The sequence below is a fragment of the Erinaceus europaeus genome, chromosome 7 (genome assembly GCF_950295315.1).
Source record: "Erinaceus europaeus chromosome 7, mEriEur2.1, whole genome shotgun sequence".
In the NCBI taxonomy this organism is placed as follows: domain Eukaryota; kingdom Metazoa; phylum Chordata; class Mammalia; order Eulipotyphla; family Erinaceidae; genus Erinaceus; species Erinaceus europaeus.
The window spans coordinates 33120541-33137924 of record NC_080168.1 but is presented as its reverse complement, the minus strand read 5'-3'; the positions used below and the strand labels follow the sequence as shown (position 1 = coordinate 33137924).

The following is a 17384-nucleotide window of genomic DNA, read 5'->3' as shown; positions in this document are numbered from 1 at the left end:
CAGATCATATTATTTCAAATATGGACAGCTTTCTTCTTTCAAGCCTAATGTCATCATTCATGCCTTTCAGACAATCTAGTCATTAATTCTTAGGTATTTAAAACTTTAACACTTAGTTTATATGTTCTTTGTACCCCTCCTCCCCAAAATGTAACAATCCATAAAAACTCATTTAATATATATTCTTGTCTCAGTTCCTGGTGAGAAGAAAACAGCATAGATGGAGCAAGGGCAGGCAACTTGGCAGGCTGATTGGTCTGCCCACTGAAATAATCAGGCAACCATCCCTTCAGCCTGGACCTGTTACTCACCACTGCAGTGGAGACCTACAAAAATAGGTACTTTGGGAACCTGTGGCAGCTTCATCAAACCAACATCCTCCCCAACTGTGAGTGTATATATGTTCTGTTAGTTTGTTAATTCTTTCTCCAGCTCTCTGTGTATATTCCTTTTATTTGCTGTGGTTGGCTGTTCTTTGTTTTTTCTTTTTTGCTTTGTTTTTTGAGGGGTTTTTGCTTTGTTTTTCTCCTCTCTCTCTTTCTTCCTCTCTCTTTGTAGTTGTTCCAGTTGTTTATTTCTCACTTCAATTTGAACAAAAGAGACACTACCTCTCATCTTCCAAAGCTAGTGGTGTCACCATAAGAAGAACTCCATCCACTCCTGAGACACACCACCAGGTAAATGGCTTTAAGGGTCGAGGAATCAACAGACCAAAGACTACCTCACACCATATCAGAACAGCAACACCCAGGATACAAATTTCAAAAGACACCAAATAGAATGGTCAAACAAAAAAATAACTACTTCATAAATGAACAAGGACAAAATCCCAGGAAAAAAAAAAACAGGGGCCAGGCAGTGGTGCACCTGGTTGAGTGCACACGTTACAATGTGCAAGGACCCAGGTTCGAGCCCCTGGTCCCCACCTGCAGGGGGGAAGCTTCACAAGAGGTGAAGCAGGGTTGCAGGTGTCTCTCTGTCTCTCTCTCTCTCTATCTCCTCTTTCCATTTCAATTTCTGGCTGTCTCTAGTCTCTATCCAATAAGTAAGTAAAGATAGAAAAAAATCCCTCCAAACCAGAAGCAAGTAAGAATGTGGAAAATGTCCAAACATTAACTGATGTGATAATCACAGAAGTTAAGGAAAGCTTTTGAAGGAGATATCATGAGATGGGGAAACAATAAATGAAACTCTAAAATAAAACACCTTCTCAAGGTAATTAGAGAGCTAAAAGCTGAAATAGCTGAGTTAAGAGTCTATAACTAGCTGAACAAGCTAATACTGTAACTGAACATGGTAACAAAACAGCTAAACTAAGGAACAGAGCTGAGGAAAGTGAGAACAGAACACCTGAGGCAGAAAACAGAACTAGAAAAATCAAGGATGAATTATAGAAAACTAAGAAAGAAGAGAACTAAAAAGAGATGACCATAGAAATTAACAACAGAGACATACAGGATGACCTCAAATGAAGTAATATATGCATTATTGGTTTGACAGCAGAAAAAAGGGAAAGAAATAATATTAGAGAAAGTAATAGAATAAAACTTCCCCACTCTAATCAACATAAAGGATATAAAGATTCAATAATCCCAGAGAATCCCAAAGGGAATCAATCCAGTCCTACATAACCAAGACACATCACATTTAGAATGAAAGGAATAAGGATAAAAAAGAATTCTAAAGGATGCAAGCGAAAAACAAAGAATCACATACAAAGGAAAACCCATAAGATTATCAGTAGGTTTCCCCACGCAAACTTTAAAGGCCAGGAGAGAAAGGCAAAATATATATTGAGTGTTCAGTGAGAAAGGCTTTCAACCAAGAATATTGTATCTTGCTGGACTGTCATTCAGATTAGATGGAGGGATAAAAACCTCAGACAAGCAACAGTTCCACTATCAGTAAACCTGCTCTACAAGAAGTTCAAAAAGGTGATGTTATTATAAATAATAACATCACCCAAAACATGCTATATATCAGAACAATTAGAAAAGTTTAGAATAGTGGCATTGAAAAATCTTAATCCATATTAACAATAAATGTCAATGGCCTGAATTCAACTATTGAAAGGCACAGAAAAGGACAATGGATCAGAAAAAACAACCCAATCATAAGTTGTCTGCAGAAATCCCACCTAACTCAACAGGACAAACACAGACTCAAATTGAAAGAATAGAAAACTAACATATGAACTAACAAACCACAAAAAAAGGGCAGGAGTAGCTATTCTCATATGTGCTGCAATAGACTTTAAAATAAATAAAGTAATAAAAGATAGGGATGGACATTACAAAGTGCTTAGAGGATCAGTCAGTCAAGAGGACTTAACAATTATTAACAACTATGCACCAAATGAGAGAATATCTAAATATGTCAAACATCTACTGAAAGAGCTACCAAAAAATACATCAATCAATATACATAAATCAATAAATGTTATCTATCCCATCAATGAAAGAAAACAAAACAAAAAACCACAGGATTATCTCAACAGACACAGAGAAAGAATTCAACAAAATCCAACATCTCTTCATGATCAAAACACTACAAAAAATGGTAGTAGATGGACAATCCCTTAATTACTGAAGCCTTTATATAGCAAACCTACAGCCAACATCATACTCAATGGTGAGAAATTGAAAGTATTCCCCCTCAGATCAGGTACTAAACAGGGCTGCCCACTATCACCATTACTATTCAACATAGTGTTGGAAGTCTTTGCCATAGCAATCAGGTGGGAGCAAGAAATTAAATGGATACAGATTGGGGGTGGGGGGCGGTCCTGCACTCCATTAAGTGCACATAGTATTATGCATAAGGACCCATGTGAGAATCCAGGTTCGAGCCCAGGCTCCCCACCTGCAGCAGGGATGCTTCATGAGTGGTGAAGCAGGTCTGCAGATGTTTATATTTCCCTCTCCCTCTCTATCTCTCCCTCTACTCTCAATTTCTCTCTGTCCTAATGAATAAAAATAGAGAATGGCTGCCAGGAGGAGTGGATTCATAATGCAGGCACTGAACTCCAGCAATAGCCCTAGAGGCAAATAAATTAAATTAAATTAAATGGATACAGATTGGAAGGGAAGGAGACAAACTGTCACTATTTGCAGATGGTATGATAGTATACACAGAAAAACCTAAAGAATCCAGGAAGAAGAAGCTCCTAGAAATTATAAGGCAATATAGTAAGGTGTCGGGCTACAAAATTAACATGCAAAATGTGATGATATTCCTTTATACAAACACTAAGTCAAAAGAAAAAGAAATTCAGAAATCAGTCCCATTCACTATAGTAGCAAAAACAATAAAATATCTAGGAATAAACCTAACCAAAGAAGTGAAAGACTTGTGTACTGAAAATTATGAGTCACTATTCAGGATACAGAAAAGACACAAATAGGTGCAAAGATAGTCCATGTTTATGGGTTGGAAGAATGAATATCATCAAAATGAATATTCTCCCAGAGTCATAGAAAAGTTTAGTGCAGTCCCCATCAAGGTCCCACCCATTTGGGGGGGTTGTGAAATAGAACAAAAGCTACAAACATTTATCTGGGACCAGAAAATACCTAGAATCACCAAAACAATATTGAGAAAAAAAAGAACAGCCACGCAGCTATCACTCCCAGATCTCAAACTATTATAGGGCTGTTGTAATCAAAACAGCCTGGTGCTGGAATAAAATCGACCCACTGACCAGTGGAATAGAATTGAGAGCTCAGAAACTAGCCCCCACACATCTAATTTTTGACAAGGGGGCACAAACTATTAAATAGAGAAAGGAGAGTCTCTTCAACAAATGGTGTTGAGGAAATTGGGTTGAGATATGCAGAAGAATGAGACTTAAAACCACTACACTTAGCCAAAAACAAAAGAAAACTCAAAATGAATTAAGGGCTTGGATGTTAGACCAGAAATGATCAAATTTAGAGGAAAATATTAGTAGCATTCTTTTCCATCTAAATTTGATAGGCATCTCCAAGTGATATAAATCTAATTGCAAGGAAGACAAGACCAAAAATAAATCAATGGGACTACATCAAATTGAATAGTTTCTGCACAGCAAAAGAAATCACCCAAACAGAGACCCCAGGTGCCTAAGAACAGATGAGTGGCTGAGTAAGTTGTGGTATATATACAAAATGGAATGCCACGCAGCTATAAAAAATAATGAATTTGGAGTCCGGTGGTAACACACCTGGTTTAGCACACAGTGTGAAGTCCAGGGACCAGCATAAGGATCCTGGTTTGAGCCTCCAGCTCCCCACCTACAGAGTGGTCACTTCACAAGTGGTGAAGTAGGTCTGCAGGTGTCTCTCTCTCTCTCTCTCCCCCTCCTCTCTCAATTTCTCTCTGTCCTATCCAACAACAGTAACAACAGCAATGAAAAAGAGATGGCCACTAAGAGCAGTGGATTCATAGTGTAGGCACCAAGCCCCAGCGATAACCCTGGAGGCAAAAAACATATATTATTTAAAAATACTAATGAATTCACCTTCTTTATCTCATCTTGGATGGAGCATGAAGGGATTACATTAAGTGAGATAAGCCAGAAAGATATAGATGAATGTGGGACTATCCCACTTACAGACAGAAATTGAGAAATAAGGACAGAGAGGGTCACAAAGCAGAACTTGAGCTGGGTTTGGTGTGTTGCATTAAAGCAAAGGACTCTGGATGGGGTACTTTCAGGTCCAGGTGCATGATGGTAGAGGAGGACCTAGGTGGGGATCATAGTATTTTGCAGAAAACAGATATTTTATTTATTTATTTATTTATTTATTTTTATTTATAAAAAGGAAACACTGACAAAAACCACAGGATAAGAGGGGTATTTTTACACACATACCAACAACTGTATTTACTGTTGACTATAACCATTATCCCCAATACAATTTTTAAAAAAGAAATATTAATGATTCAAGACAGAGATCAATAATTTTTACGAAGTCGTGTAAAACTTACAATGTAATTTGTTTAATTTATCTATTTATTTTTAAATATATTTCTCTTTTAAAATTTATTATTGGATAGACAGAAATGGAAAGGAGAGGGGGAAATACAGAGGGAGAGAGACAGAGAGACAACTGCAGCCCTGCTTCACCGCTTGTAAGGCATGCCCCCTGCAGGTGGGGAGCTGGGGGCTTGAACCAGGGTCCTCGTGCTTAGTACTATGTGCACTTAACTGGGTGCCCTACCACCTGGCCCCTGCTTTAATTTTTTTTTAATTTATCAAGTTTTGTGAGCGAGTAACCAGAGCACTGTTGAGGAATGGCTTATGATAGTTCCAGGGATCAGGTCTGCAAGACCTGTTCTTACCTAACTCCCAATCACAGAAGGGGGTTTTCTTGAGTAAGTAAGTGAGTTTGAAGTAAGATATAAAAACACTACACAGTTACAACAAGTTTAAACCAGACAATATGGGGACAGTGGAAAGGAATGGCATGGATACATACCTGAATTACCTCATAGAGGTGTATTCCAGCACTTCCTAGCAGGAAAGGCTCATAATCCTGATCATCGTATTTCATTAGGTCAAAGTAAATGTTATTCCGCTCATCATTTTGACGTCTGGGAACCTTGACATCAAAACACATATGAAAAGCAGCATTCAATTTTAGTTTGAATTTCAGATACAATTCCTCTTTTTATATTTATTTTATCAGATAGAGACAGAGAGAAATTGAGAAGAGAGGGGGAAGATAGACAGAAGAAGAGAGACAGACAGACATCTACAGCTCTGCTTCAGCACTCATGAAGCTTCCCCTGAAGATGGGAACCAGTGGCTGGAGCCTGGGTCCTTGTGCACTATAATGTGAGCGCTTAACCAGGTGCGCCACCGCCTGGTCCCTCAGATATAATTTCTGCATAAATAAGTCCATAAATTATATTACATGATGTGTATGACTAATGATTACTTTTGCGTATTTTTGGCCTTTAACTCTCCAGGTTCACAGTCATGTCATACTCGAATGTCAACAAGAATGACAGCATTTTTTACACCTAGCACTATTTATAATCTTTTTATTTTTTAACTTTTAAAAATTTTATTATATTTATATATTTTCCCTTTTGTTGCCCTGTTGTTATTGATGTTGCAATTGTTGGATAGGACAGAGAGAAATGGAGAGAGGAGGGGAAGACAGGGAGGGGGAGAGAAAGAGAGACACCTGCAGACCTGCTTCACCGCCTGTGAATCGACTCTCCTGCAGGTGGGGAGCCGGGGGCTTGAACCGGGATCCTAACTGGTATAATCTTTTTTAATTAAAAAAATATTATTTTTATTTCTAGTCCTATTCTCAACTCTGACACCATCTCCCCAGACAATACTTTGAGCCCACCTGCATGTTAGCTATTGGGCTCAGGCAAAAATTAGTAAAGTCATGAGCCCCTTGGAATATACCTAACGAAAATTTCACAAGGATAAAAAGGCAATCCACTAACTGGAAAAAGCTATTTGCACACCACACATCTGACAGGGATTTATATCCAACCTCTATGAAGAAATCATATGGATCAAAAAGTGGGCAAAAGTTTTGAGTAGACAGTTGTCTAACAAGATACATACGTGGCCCACAAACATATGGAAAAGTGTTTCTTTTCATTTATTGTTAGAGAAATACCAACTAAAACTACCTTGAGATTTCTATTATTATCTGTGAGAATGGTCTGCACCACCAAAACAAGGAAATGACAGTATTGACCAAGATGTGGTGGAAAAAGAATTATGTTAGTGTGAATGTAGACAGGTAGATTCCCCCATGGAAAACAATAAGGAGCATATTCAAAAAAATTTAAAAAAGGAAATACGTTTGATCCAGCAATACTACTGTTAGTCATACATCCAAATGACATGGAAACACTAACTTGAAGGGACAGGGGTTGGAAAGATAGCATAAAGGTTACAAAAAAGACTCTCATGTCTGAGGCTCCTAGGTCCTAGGTTCTGTCTCCAGTACTACCATTAGCCAGAGCTGAGCAGTGCTCTGTTGTGTGAGCCCAGCTGCAGGGGGAGTAGGTTCACAAGGTCTGCAGGTCTGCAGGTATCTATCTTTCTCTCCTCTCTATCTTCCCCTCCTCTCTCAATTTCTCTTTGTCCTATCTAGTAAAATGGAAAAAAAAAAAAAAAAAAAAGATTCCAGGAGCAGTGGATTCGAAGTGCTGGCACTGAGCCCCAGTGATAACCCTGGAGGCAAAAATAAATAAATATAAAAATGTAAATAAGATATCTATGGGCTAGGCAGTGGGGCATCCATAGATCACACATGATAATGGTGTTAGACCTGGGTTCAAGCCCCTGCTTCATGTGCAGGAGTCACGCTACAAGTTTCTATGTCTCCCTCTTTATCTCCACCTCCCCTATCAATTTCTGTCTCTATTTAAAATAAATAAAGTAAAACTATTTTTGAATGAACATATGTACTCCTATACCAATGACATAACCCACAATAGCCAAAGAGTGAAAGCAACCTGAATGTCCATCAAAGAGTGACTAGATAAAGAAGTCATGGGACAGGGGCTGGGCGGTGGCACACCTGGTTGAGCACACATATTACAGTGCACAAAGACCCAGTTGGAGCTGCCAGTCCGCACCTGTAGGGAGAAAGCTTTGTGAGGGTGAAGCAGTGTTTCAGGTGTTTCTCTGTCTCTCACCCTATCACCTCCTTCCCTCTCAAATTCTGTCTCTATTCAATAAATAGATAAATAGATAACCCCCCCAAAAGAAGTCATAGGGTTACATATTCAATGTAATACTATTTTGCAATTAGAAAAGATGGCATTGTATCTTTCAGGACAAAAGTGGATGGAGCAGGTGAACAGATATGCTTAGAGAAGTAAGATGATGGACGGCTACCAAACAGTTTTGCTTGTATGCAGAATAAAGAAATTGAAACCTATGAAGTAGCAAACAAAGAAAAAACAAAGTAGCCCAGCTGTCTTTCAAAGTTTGTGAGGGCGACCCCGTGGTGGTGGTGCCCCTGGTTGAGTGCAGATGTTACAGTGTGCAAGGACCCAGCTTCGAGCGCCTGGTCCCCACCTGCAGGGGGAAAAGCTTCACAAGTGGTGAAGCAGGGCTGCAGGTGTCTCTATGTCTCCTTGTCTGTCTCCCCCTTCCTCTCAATTCCTGGCTGTCTCTATCATATACTTGAAGATTAAAAAAAAATTTTTAATTGTGAGGAACATGGTGATTATCACTTGGGGGTCTGAGGGCACGGAATTTTGGTGGTGGATGCAGGGTGGAGCTATGACCGTATAATCTTAAAATCTTCCAGTATTACCAGCATTAATCAGTAATAAAAATGAGAAAGAGAACTTTAAAAGGGTACCTGTACAGAAAAGTACTTCATGTCTTCAAACGCAATTACAGCTGTTTCATTTCCTCGAGGTGTTAACTGATGAACTTTTGTACATTTTACAATATTGTTTATAGAGATGCGAATGAACAAGTTACTGTAATCTGGCAAATTGACTGAAAATACACATATATTTAGGAAGCAAATTTTGTTGTCAATGGACGATGATTCATTATAAAGTTAATTCATTAAGTAATTAATTAAGAATTAAGAATTAATTAAGAATTAAGAAATTCAGGTTCAAGCCTAAGGGCACATCAAAATTATCAATTATTAATAAATAATAAAAATTAAATAGCATTTCCTTGCTCATAATTTTAGGTACAATATAAGTGGGAAAAGAATAATTAAAAAAAATTTTTATTATCTTTATTTATTGGATAGAGACAGCCAGAAATGGAGAAGGAAACGGGTGATAGGGAGAGAGACAGAGAGACACCTGCAGCACTGCTTCACCACTTGTGAAGCTTTCCCGGTGCAGGTGGGGACTGAGGGCTTGAACCCAGGTCCTTGCACACTGTACCATGTGCGCTCAACCAGGTGTGCCACCGACTGGCCCCTGATTTTTTTTCTTCCAGTTCACTTCTTTTTATTTTTTTCAAATATTTATTTATTTATCCCCTTGTTTTATTGTTGTAGTATTGCTGTTGTTGATGCCGTCGTTGTTGGATAGGACAGACAGAAATAGAGACAAGAGGAAAAGACAGAGGGGAGAGAGAAAGATTGACACCTGCAGACCCGCTTCACCACCTGTGAAGCGACCCCTGCAGGTGGGGAACCGGGGGCTCGAACTGGGATCCTTATGCCAGTCATGGCGCTTTGCACCACCTGCGCTTAACCCACTGCGCTACCGCTGGACTCCTATCCAGTTCACTTCTTATAACTTCACCCTTACACTACCATTATAATTCCTTTGTACAATTTTCTATATTTTCTATTTTAAGAAAATGAAACTATAGTAATAGTTGACATTTTTCTAAGCATAACTGGGTAGGAATTTTTAAAATGTCACTTCAGAATAATTTCTAATTTCTTTTCTACCAGAGCATTGCTCAGCTCTGGTTTCTGGTTGGGGGGGGGGGTGGATTGAACCTGGGACTTCAGAGTCTCAGGCATGAAAGTTTATTTGCATAACCATTATGCTCTCTACCCCCTGCCTAATTTCTAATTTTAAGACAATATAATTTGAAACATTATCTACTCTTGAGGTGACTTTACTATTTCTGTAACTTATACTATATTGGAATATATTGTCATAACTCTCTTATGTGTTAAAGTAATTTTGTTTTTTTTCGAGCCCCTGGCTCCCCACCTGCAGGGGGAGGAGGGCTGGCTTCACAGGCGGTGAAGCAGGTCTGCAGCTGTCTATACTTCTCTCTCCCTATCTTCCTTCCCCTTCCTCTCTCAATTTCTCTCTGTCCTATCCAACAACAATGGAAAAGAGATGGCTGCCCAGAGCAGTGGATTCGAGTGCAGGCACCAAGCCCCAGCGATAACCCTGAAGGCAAAAATAAAAATAAAATAATAATAATAATAATTTTATTTTTATAATTTAATTATCTTAAAAAAACTCTTTATGGGGGCCAGGCAGTGATGGATCTGGCAGAGCACACACATTACAGTGTGCAAGGACCAGTTCAAGCCCCCAGTCCCCATCTGCAGGGTGGAGTCTTCACAAGTGGTAAAGCAGGTCTGCAGGTGTCTCTCTTTCTTCCTCTCTGTCTCCCCCTTTCCCCCTCAATTTCTATCTTTATCCAAAATAAATAGTGTATACACACATGCATATATAGATGTATGTATTTTAAATCTATATAGAACTCTCTTTCCACAACCAGTGTTTGCTGGACCTTCACACCTGTTTTATAATATATCATTCCTGGTGGATGCTTTTTCTTTTCTCCTCAGAAAGAGGGTGAGAGACAGGGAGAGAGGCAGAGAGAGAAAGAGAGAAAGAGAGAGACGTACCACAACACTGCTTAACCACTAGTGAAACTTCCCATTTGTACAGTGCTCCCACATGGTGGGAGGACTAGAACCCCAATCTTCACGCAGAGTAAAGTGTGCAAACTACCGGGTTACTCTTTAATATATACAATAAAAAGAATAGCATGTCTTGTAGTCTGGGAGGTGGCGCAGTGGATAAAGCACTGAACTCTCAAGCATGAGATTCTTAGTTCAATCCCTGGCAGCATGTGTACCAGAGTGATGTCTGGTTCTTTCTCTCTCTTCCTATCTTTTTTCATTAATAAATAAATAAAATCTTTAAAAAAAAAAAAGAATGGCAAGTCTTCACAATGAGACTTATTTATGTATACTAAATTTAGTGCTGTGCATTCAACTTATTTACAGGCACCAATAGAAAATAAATCCTTAAGGGGGGTCCGGTGATGGCGCAGTGGGTTGGGCAGTAGCGCAGTAGGTTAAGCGCACATAGTGTGAAGCGCAAGGACCTGTATAAGAATCCCGGTTAGATGGTCATTTTTATCAGGAACAACAAAACATACCCCTTTGTGGGCCCCCATAGGACCTTGCCCTCAACTTGGATTAAAAATGGTAGAGAATGTTCCATCCTCCAAAAGGAGGATGGACAACATACTCTATTGCTACAACTGAGGAAGATGGGTCAATACTGGGGCAGCATGGAATGTTCCTACTCATGACCACAGAATGTGAGCTCAGATCTGGAGGGATGCAGAGGTCACACAGGCTCCTAAGCTAATTATGGGCCCCAGATCACATCAAATCAATGGGGTTTACAGTCAACAATATTTATACCCCTTCCCCATATTTGGGAGCTACTCTCTTCCCTGATCCAGCTTTCTGTTCCTTTTCCAGCCATGACATCATCTCCCCAGACAATAACTTGGATCCACTGGCATATCAGATTTCAGGCTCAGGGGCAAAAACAAACAAACAAACAAACAAACAAACAAAAAAAAAAACCCACTAGTATAGCTACAGGCCATTTGAAATATACCTAAAATATGCCTACTAGCTCTCTACAAAATGGAGGACTCCCCAGCACTTCATCTGCACTATTCCAGCCTTTAGGTTCATGATTGTTCAACAATTTGTTTGGCTTTGTATGTTAACTCTCTTTTCAGCCACCAGGTTCCAGATGCTAGCAGGATGCGACCAGACTTCCCTGGACAGATGACCCCACCAATGTGCCTTGGAGCTCCGCTTCCCCAGAACCCTTCCCCACTAGGGAAAGAGAGAGACAGGCTGGGAGTATGAATTGACCTGTCAACACCCATGTTCAGCGGGGAAGCAATTACAGAAGCCAGACCTTCCACCTTCTGCATCTCACAATGACTCTGGGTCCATACTCCCAGAGAGTTAAAGAATAAGAAAGCTATCAGGGGAGGGGATGGGATATGGAGGTCTGGTGGTGGGAATTGTGCAAAGTTGTACCCCTCATATCCTATGGTTTTGTCAATGTTTCCTTTTTATGAATAAAAAATTAAAAAAAAAAAAAACAATCCTGGTTCGAGGCCCCAGCTCTCCACCTGTAGGGGGTCATTTCATAAGCGGTAAACCAGGTCTGCAGGTGTCTCTCTTTCTCTATCCCTGTCTTCCCCTCCTCTCTCAAATTCTCACTGTCCTATCCAACAACAACAAAAAACAGTAACAGCAGCAGCAGCAACAACAATGGAAAAAAGATGGCCTCCAGGAGCAGTGGATTCATGGTGTAGGCACTGAGCCCCAGCAATAATGCTGGAGGCAAAAATAAATAAAAAGAAAAGAAAAAAGAAAAGAAAAGAAACTCTTTAGACAAAGTTTTTAGAGTACACCAATTCCTTAAAAATATATTATTGTGTGGAAACCCTCCTACCCTATGGTTTTGTTAATTAATCCTTTCTTAAATAAAAAATAAAAAATAAAAATAAAAATAAATAAAATAAATAAAAATATATATTATTGTCAGAGGACCTAGTGGGGGTTATATTGTTATGTGGAAAACTGAGAAATGTTATGAATGTACAACCTATTGATTTACTGTTGAATGTAAAACATTAATCCCCAATAAAGAAATATATATATATATATATATATATATATATATATATATATGTTATTGTCATCATCTAAGACGATCTAAACATTTTCTTAACTTTTTTAGTGGGTGAGGTTGATTCGAGATGGCTGAGAACTTTAGTTACTTTCTACATCAGTAAACAATCCTGGCCCCGTGACCCCTTTCACAGCTACACCATAAGCTCGACCAGGTGAGGTCTGGAACTAGGAGAGGGTAAACGAAATGCTAGCCTTGGGTCTGACACTTAAGGGTTCACCAATATCTTCAGTGTTCAGATACTACTGTTTTCCTTTCTTATTTTGATTAAATAAGGCAGAGAGAAACTGAGGAGGGAGGGGGCAATACAGAGGGAAAAAGAAAGACACCTGCAGACCTGCTTCACGGCTCATGAAGCGTCACACCTGGATGCACTGCTGTCTGCTTTTCTAAAATAATATTTTAATGTAATATTTTGTTTAAATACAGATTTTTAAAAACCTGGTGAAAGACCATGAGATGATGTGAAAAAATAGGAGTCTAAACTTTTCAGCATCTCAGCTGATTCCAGGCTCCTTTCCATTCTCTCCAAAGTGCTAGACACATGAGAGCTATTCCCCTTTTGATCTGACAGATCACTGCAGCCCTTCTGTGAAAACAGGAAGCAGACGCACTACCTAGTAAATTCATGACTGTTAACTGATAATAAAATGGCTAATGTGTGAAGTTGCTAAAGCAGCAATATAGAACTGAAACAGTCATCGATGGAGTTTACAGTTATTAACATTTAAATACTTTCCCCATATTTGGGAGCTACTCTCTGCCCTCATCCAGCTTTCTAATCCTATTTCCAACTCTGACACCATCTCCCTAGACAATACCTTTAGCCCACCTGCACGTTAGTTGTCGGGCTCAGGTAAAATTAGTAAAGTCATGGGCCCCTTGGGATGCACCTAAAATAGACTTACTAGCTTTTTCCAAAATCGAGACCCCAAATCCCATCTTCTGTATTCTTGCTTTTAGCTTCCTGATTATTAAACAATTTGTTCTGCTTTACATCTTAATGCTTTTTCAGCCACCAAGCTGCAGATGCTACCATGACACCAACCTGACTTCCCTGCGCAGTTGACCTCACCAATGTGTCCTGAAACTCCACCTCCCCAGAGCCCTGCCCCACTGGGGAGAGACAGAGACAGGCTGGGGATATGGATCGACCTGCCAACACCCATGTCTAGTGGAGAAGCAATTACAGAAGCCAGACTTTCCACCTTCTGCACCCCATAATGATCCTGGGGCCATGCTCCCAGGGGGGATAAAGAATAGGAAAGCTTCCAATAGAGGGGATGGGCTCTGGTGGTGGGAATTGTGTGGAATTGTGCCCCTCTTATCCTATGGTCTTGTAGATATTTTTATTTTATTTTAAAAAACCTGAACCAGTGATGGTTGATCATATCATGCCTGTTTTCCACTTTATTGAGGATGGGGATTAGTGGTTTACAGTACAGTGGTCGACACACAGGTACAACTTCTCACCTCCCCACAACAGATGTCTGCAACACTCTCTCTCCCAGCCTAAGTCTTTTCCCACCATCATGCCCAGGGCCACAAGCCCTCTATCCTATTCATTCCCCTCCTGCCCAGAGTCTTTACGTTGTTACAATTCACCAGACCCAGCCCAAGTTCTTAAATCAAATGAAAGGATACGCCTAGATGAAATATCTCTGCAGTTCCTTATATGAATAGCCAGGCAGCCTACCTGAAACAATTTAAGAAACACAGCACATCAAGTTATTATTTCAAGTTAACTTTTCTTCCCATTTATACAAAACTATTTAAAAGAGGAAAAAAACCTCTACTTTCAGTTTAGAAATATTGCTTGTTAATAGGAACATCTAGTTGACAGAAAAGATCAGAAAGCAGAAAAAGAAAGAGAATTTGTTAAAGTTTAAACTAAAATGAACAAAAATACAAAGTGAAAGAGTGACTTCTTACTAAGAACATCATTCTTTGAGTCATTTTTATTTTATATTGGTGAAAGTTGAGAGAATGTAACATCTTGCATATAATAATAATATTCTTTGCTTCAAGTAAGGTTTCTTTAATCCAGCATCCTAATATCACTTTATTCATTCAATGACTATGATGTGACAAAGACTGTGAAATAATCATTCTCTTTCATATGTAGTGTTCCTAAAGAAAACAATTAAAGATACCTATGTGGTATGACAAGGCTTAAACTTGGCAAAGCAGGTTGCTATCTCTCTGGCCAACTTCAAATAGTTTTACTTTTTTTTTTTTTTTTTGCCACCATGGTTATTGATGGGGTTTGGTACCTGCGCAACATATCCACCATTCCTGGTGGCCATATTATCTTTACCTTTTTTTTAAATCATGAAAGAAACAGACAGAAAAGGGGTGTGAGGAGGGAGAGAAAAGGAAAGAGAACAAGAAACAGCCTGCAGCCTGCTCCACCACTTGTGAAGCTTCTCCCCTGCAGGTGGGGACCAGGGGCTTGAACCCAGGTCCTCACACATGGTATCTTGTGTACTTTACTGGTTGCACCACCACCCAGCCTCATCAAATATTTTTCATCAAGAAATGCATTAATATATGATAGGAGTTAGAGACAACTCCTTTACTGCTAGGAGTTAAGGAATAACCTTTATTTCAAATAAAGAATAAGGAAAACCTTTATTTCAAACCCATGAATCATTCTAATGGTATGACAAAGATAACTGTAAAAGAATACCACAACACTGACCACTTTAAGGGTATATAGATTGTGATACCGTATCTCCTGTGAGTGCGTGCGTGTGCGTGTGCGTGAGTGTGAGTGTGTGTATAAGTGATTAGAGTGGTTGCTTTAATTTCTGGGGCATTTTGAGGATGAGAAAAATAAAGGTGTGGGTTGATTTTTCAGAGTGTCATTCCAAGGTTCCTACATCTGGCAATAAGTATATGAGAAGTTCAATAAAACAATGAATTCTAGATTTCATTTTCTGACTCTTAAGTTAGAAGAACTTAGGTGGGACCCAAGAATCATTTCAAAGATTTATTTCACAGCACAGAGAGGGCAGAAGAGAGGAGGAGCAAGAGAGATGGAGAGAGCTGCTACAGTGCTGGTCAGTCATTGCTAGGGACTGAATACAACACCTCACACCTGCAAAGAGTACACCCCACCTGCTAAGCCACCTCCCTAGATGCAAGAATCAACATCGTTAGAAAGTATCCCAGGTGATTATGAAGTACTTAGTTTGACAATTCCTAACACCTAAAATATTTCTTCTGTCAATCAGCTATTTTATATTAGCTCAGTGATAATTAGAATGTTTTTCTGATTCACAGGGGGGAAATTATGAGACCAGTCAAAAAGAGCTATTTAGACACACACTTTTTGATTAGCAGATAGTAACATGAACTAATCTTCACAGGAGATTAGAAATAATTGGTATGGGTTTACTGAAGACTAGTCATACGTACCACGTCTCCAAATGGCACTAAAGTTGATGCATTAAGCATTTGGACTCCACCTTTACTTTCCAACCCTTTAGTATTTTTCCGCATCATCTACAGTGTAGACAATTTAAGGTGTTAGAAGGCAAGTGAATGTAACTAGACAAAATATTATTTCAACTTCACAAATATCTTACGAGTGAGTGAGTATCAACAGTACATTAACGACTAGGAGACTCACCCCAACCTTCAGGAAGTTCATCAGAATGTTACAGAATGTAACGTAACGTAGCCCAGGAAGTCACGATAAAGGAGACAAGTGTATAGTAGCCTAACAGTCGCTACCACACTTCAAGAACCGCCTGATGTGGTCTATGCTGTGTCTAGGTGGCAGGAATACTGCTTGCAAGTTATATCAAGTATTTCTTCACTCTACAGCGCTAAGGATTGGAGCTTTCTCTGTCCAGAATAGTTTCTTGAAACTAAACGAGAAGCAGATGATTTAGGGTTTTAATTGTGTGATTTCCTCCAGAGTAACTCCACAAACGTGTATGTATGGGGTGGCATTTAACTTTATTCATAAGGGTCCTGGTCACTGCCAATGAATGACAGTAATTAAGTCTTTAAAAGTTACAAGATGGGCCAGAAAAATAGCTCCTGTGGACATGCCCCTGCTTTGTCATGTGTGCAGCCCAAATTTAAGCCTGGATGCCACCACATTGAAGGAAACCTCAGGTTGTGGTCTCTTTCACTCACTCCTTGCCTCTCTATCTAAAAATATTATAAAACATTTTGGGCCAGAAGAGGGTTCAGTGGGTAAAGTGCACGCATGAGGGGCTGAGCTAAGTGCACACCAAACGAAGCACAAGGACCCACTCAAGGATCCCAGTTAGAGCCCCATCTGCGGGGGGGGGGGGTCACTTCACAAGCTGTGAAACAGGTCTGCAGGTGTCTTTCTCTCCCCTTCTCTATCTTCCCCTCCTCTCTCCATTTCTCTCTGTCCAATGGCAACAACAACAGCAATGGTAACAATAACAACAACAACAACAAGGGCAACAAAATAGGAAAAATGGCCCTCCAGGAGCAGTGAATTCATAGTGCAGGCACTGAGCCCCAGCTGGCAGCACATGGTATCATTGTCATGAGGGAGTCCTGGGTCTGACTCCTGGCACCACGTGGGATTACCAGGAACAATAGCAGAGGAACCCAGTGGATGGCGGGCTGAATGATATTCCCCACTGTCTGTTCTCTATTTGACTAGGATCCCAACTTTTTGTAAACTTGAATTAGGATGCTATTATCTGAGGGCAAAGCCAAGATGGAGAACTAGTGAGTTGTCTTACTACCTACACAAGGATACATGGAAAAACTTGCCAAGAAACAGGCATGGACCTCAGACCAGCTTCCTCAGTAAAAGACAGGAGTTCAGCACCCATGTATGGAAGATATATAGACTCAATCATCAAAAGTAAAAAAAAAAAAAAGTAATTCAGTTATCCAGTTTTTAAAAAAAAAAGTGGGCAGAAACATCTGTATAGACAGTTCTCTAAAAAAGGCAT

General features: G+C 39.7%; 1 protein-coding gene across 1 annotated transcript in view; it reads right to left on the bottom strand.

The window, feature by feature from the left end:
• Positions 1-17384, bottom strand: part of C2CD6 (C2 calcium dependent domain containing 6) — a 133570-nt gene that overhangs the window by 101983 nt on the left and 14203 nt on the right. Inside the window, exons 2-5 of the mRNA XM_060194151.1 lie at positions 15853-15939; positions 14077-14128; positions 8331-8473; positions 5460-5582 (exon numbers count right to left, since the gene is read on the bottom strand). Coding sequence (XP_060050134.1) covers positions 5460-5582; positions 8331-8473; positions 14077-14128; positions 15853-15939 — 405 coding nt within the window. The remainder of the gene's footprint in view (positions 1-5459; positions 5583-8330; positions 8474-14076; positions 14129-15852; positions 15940-17384) is intronic.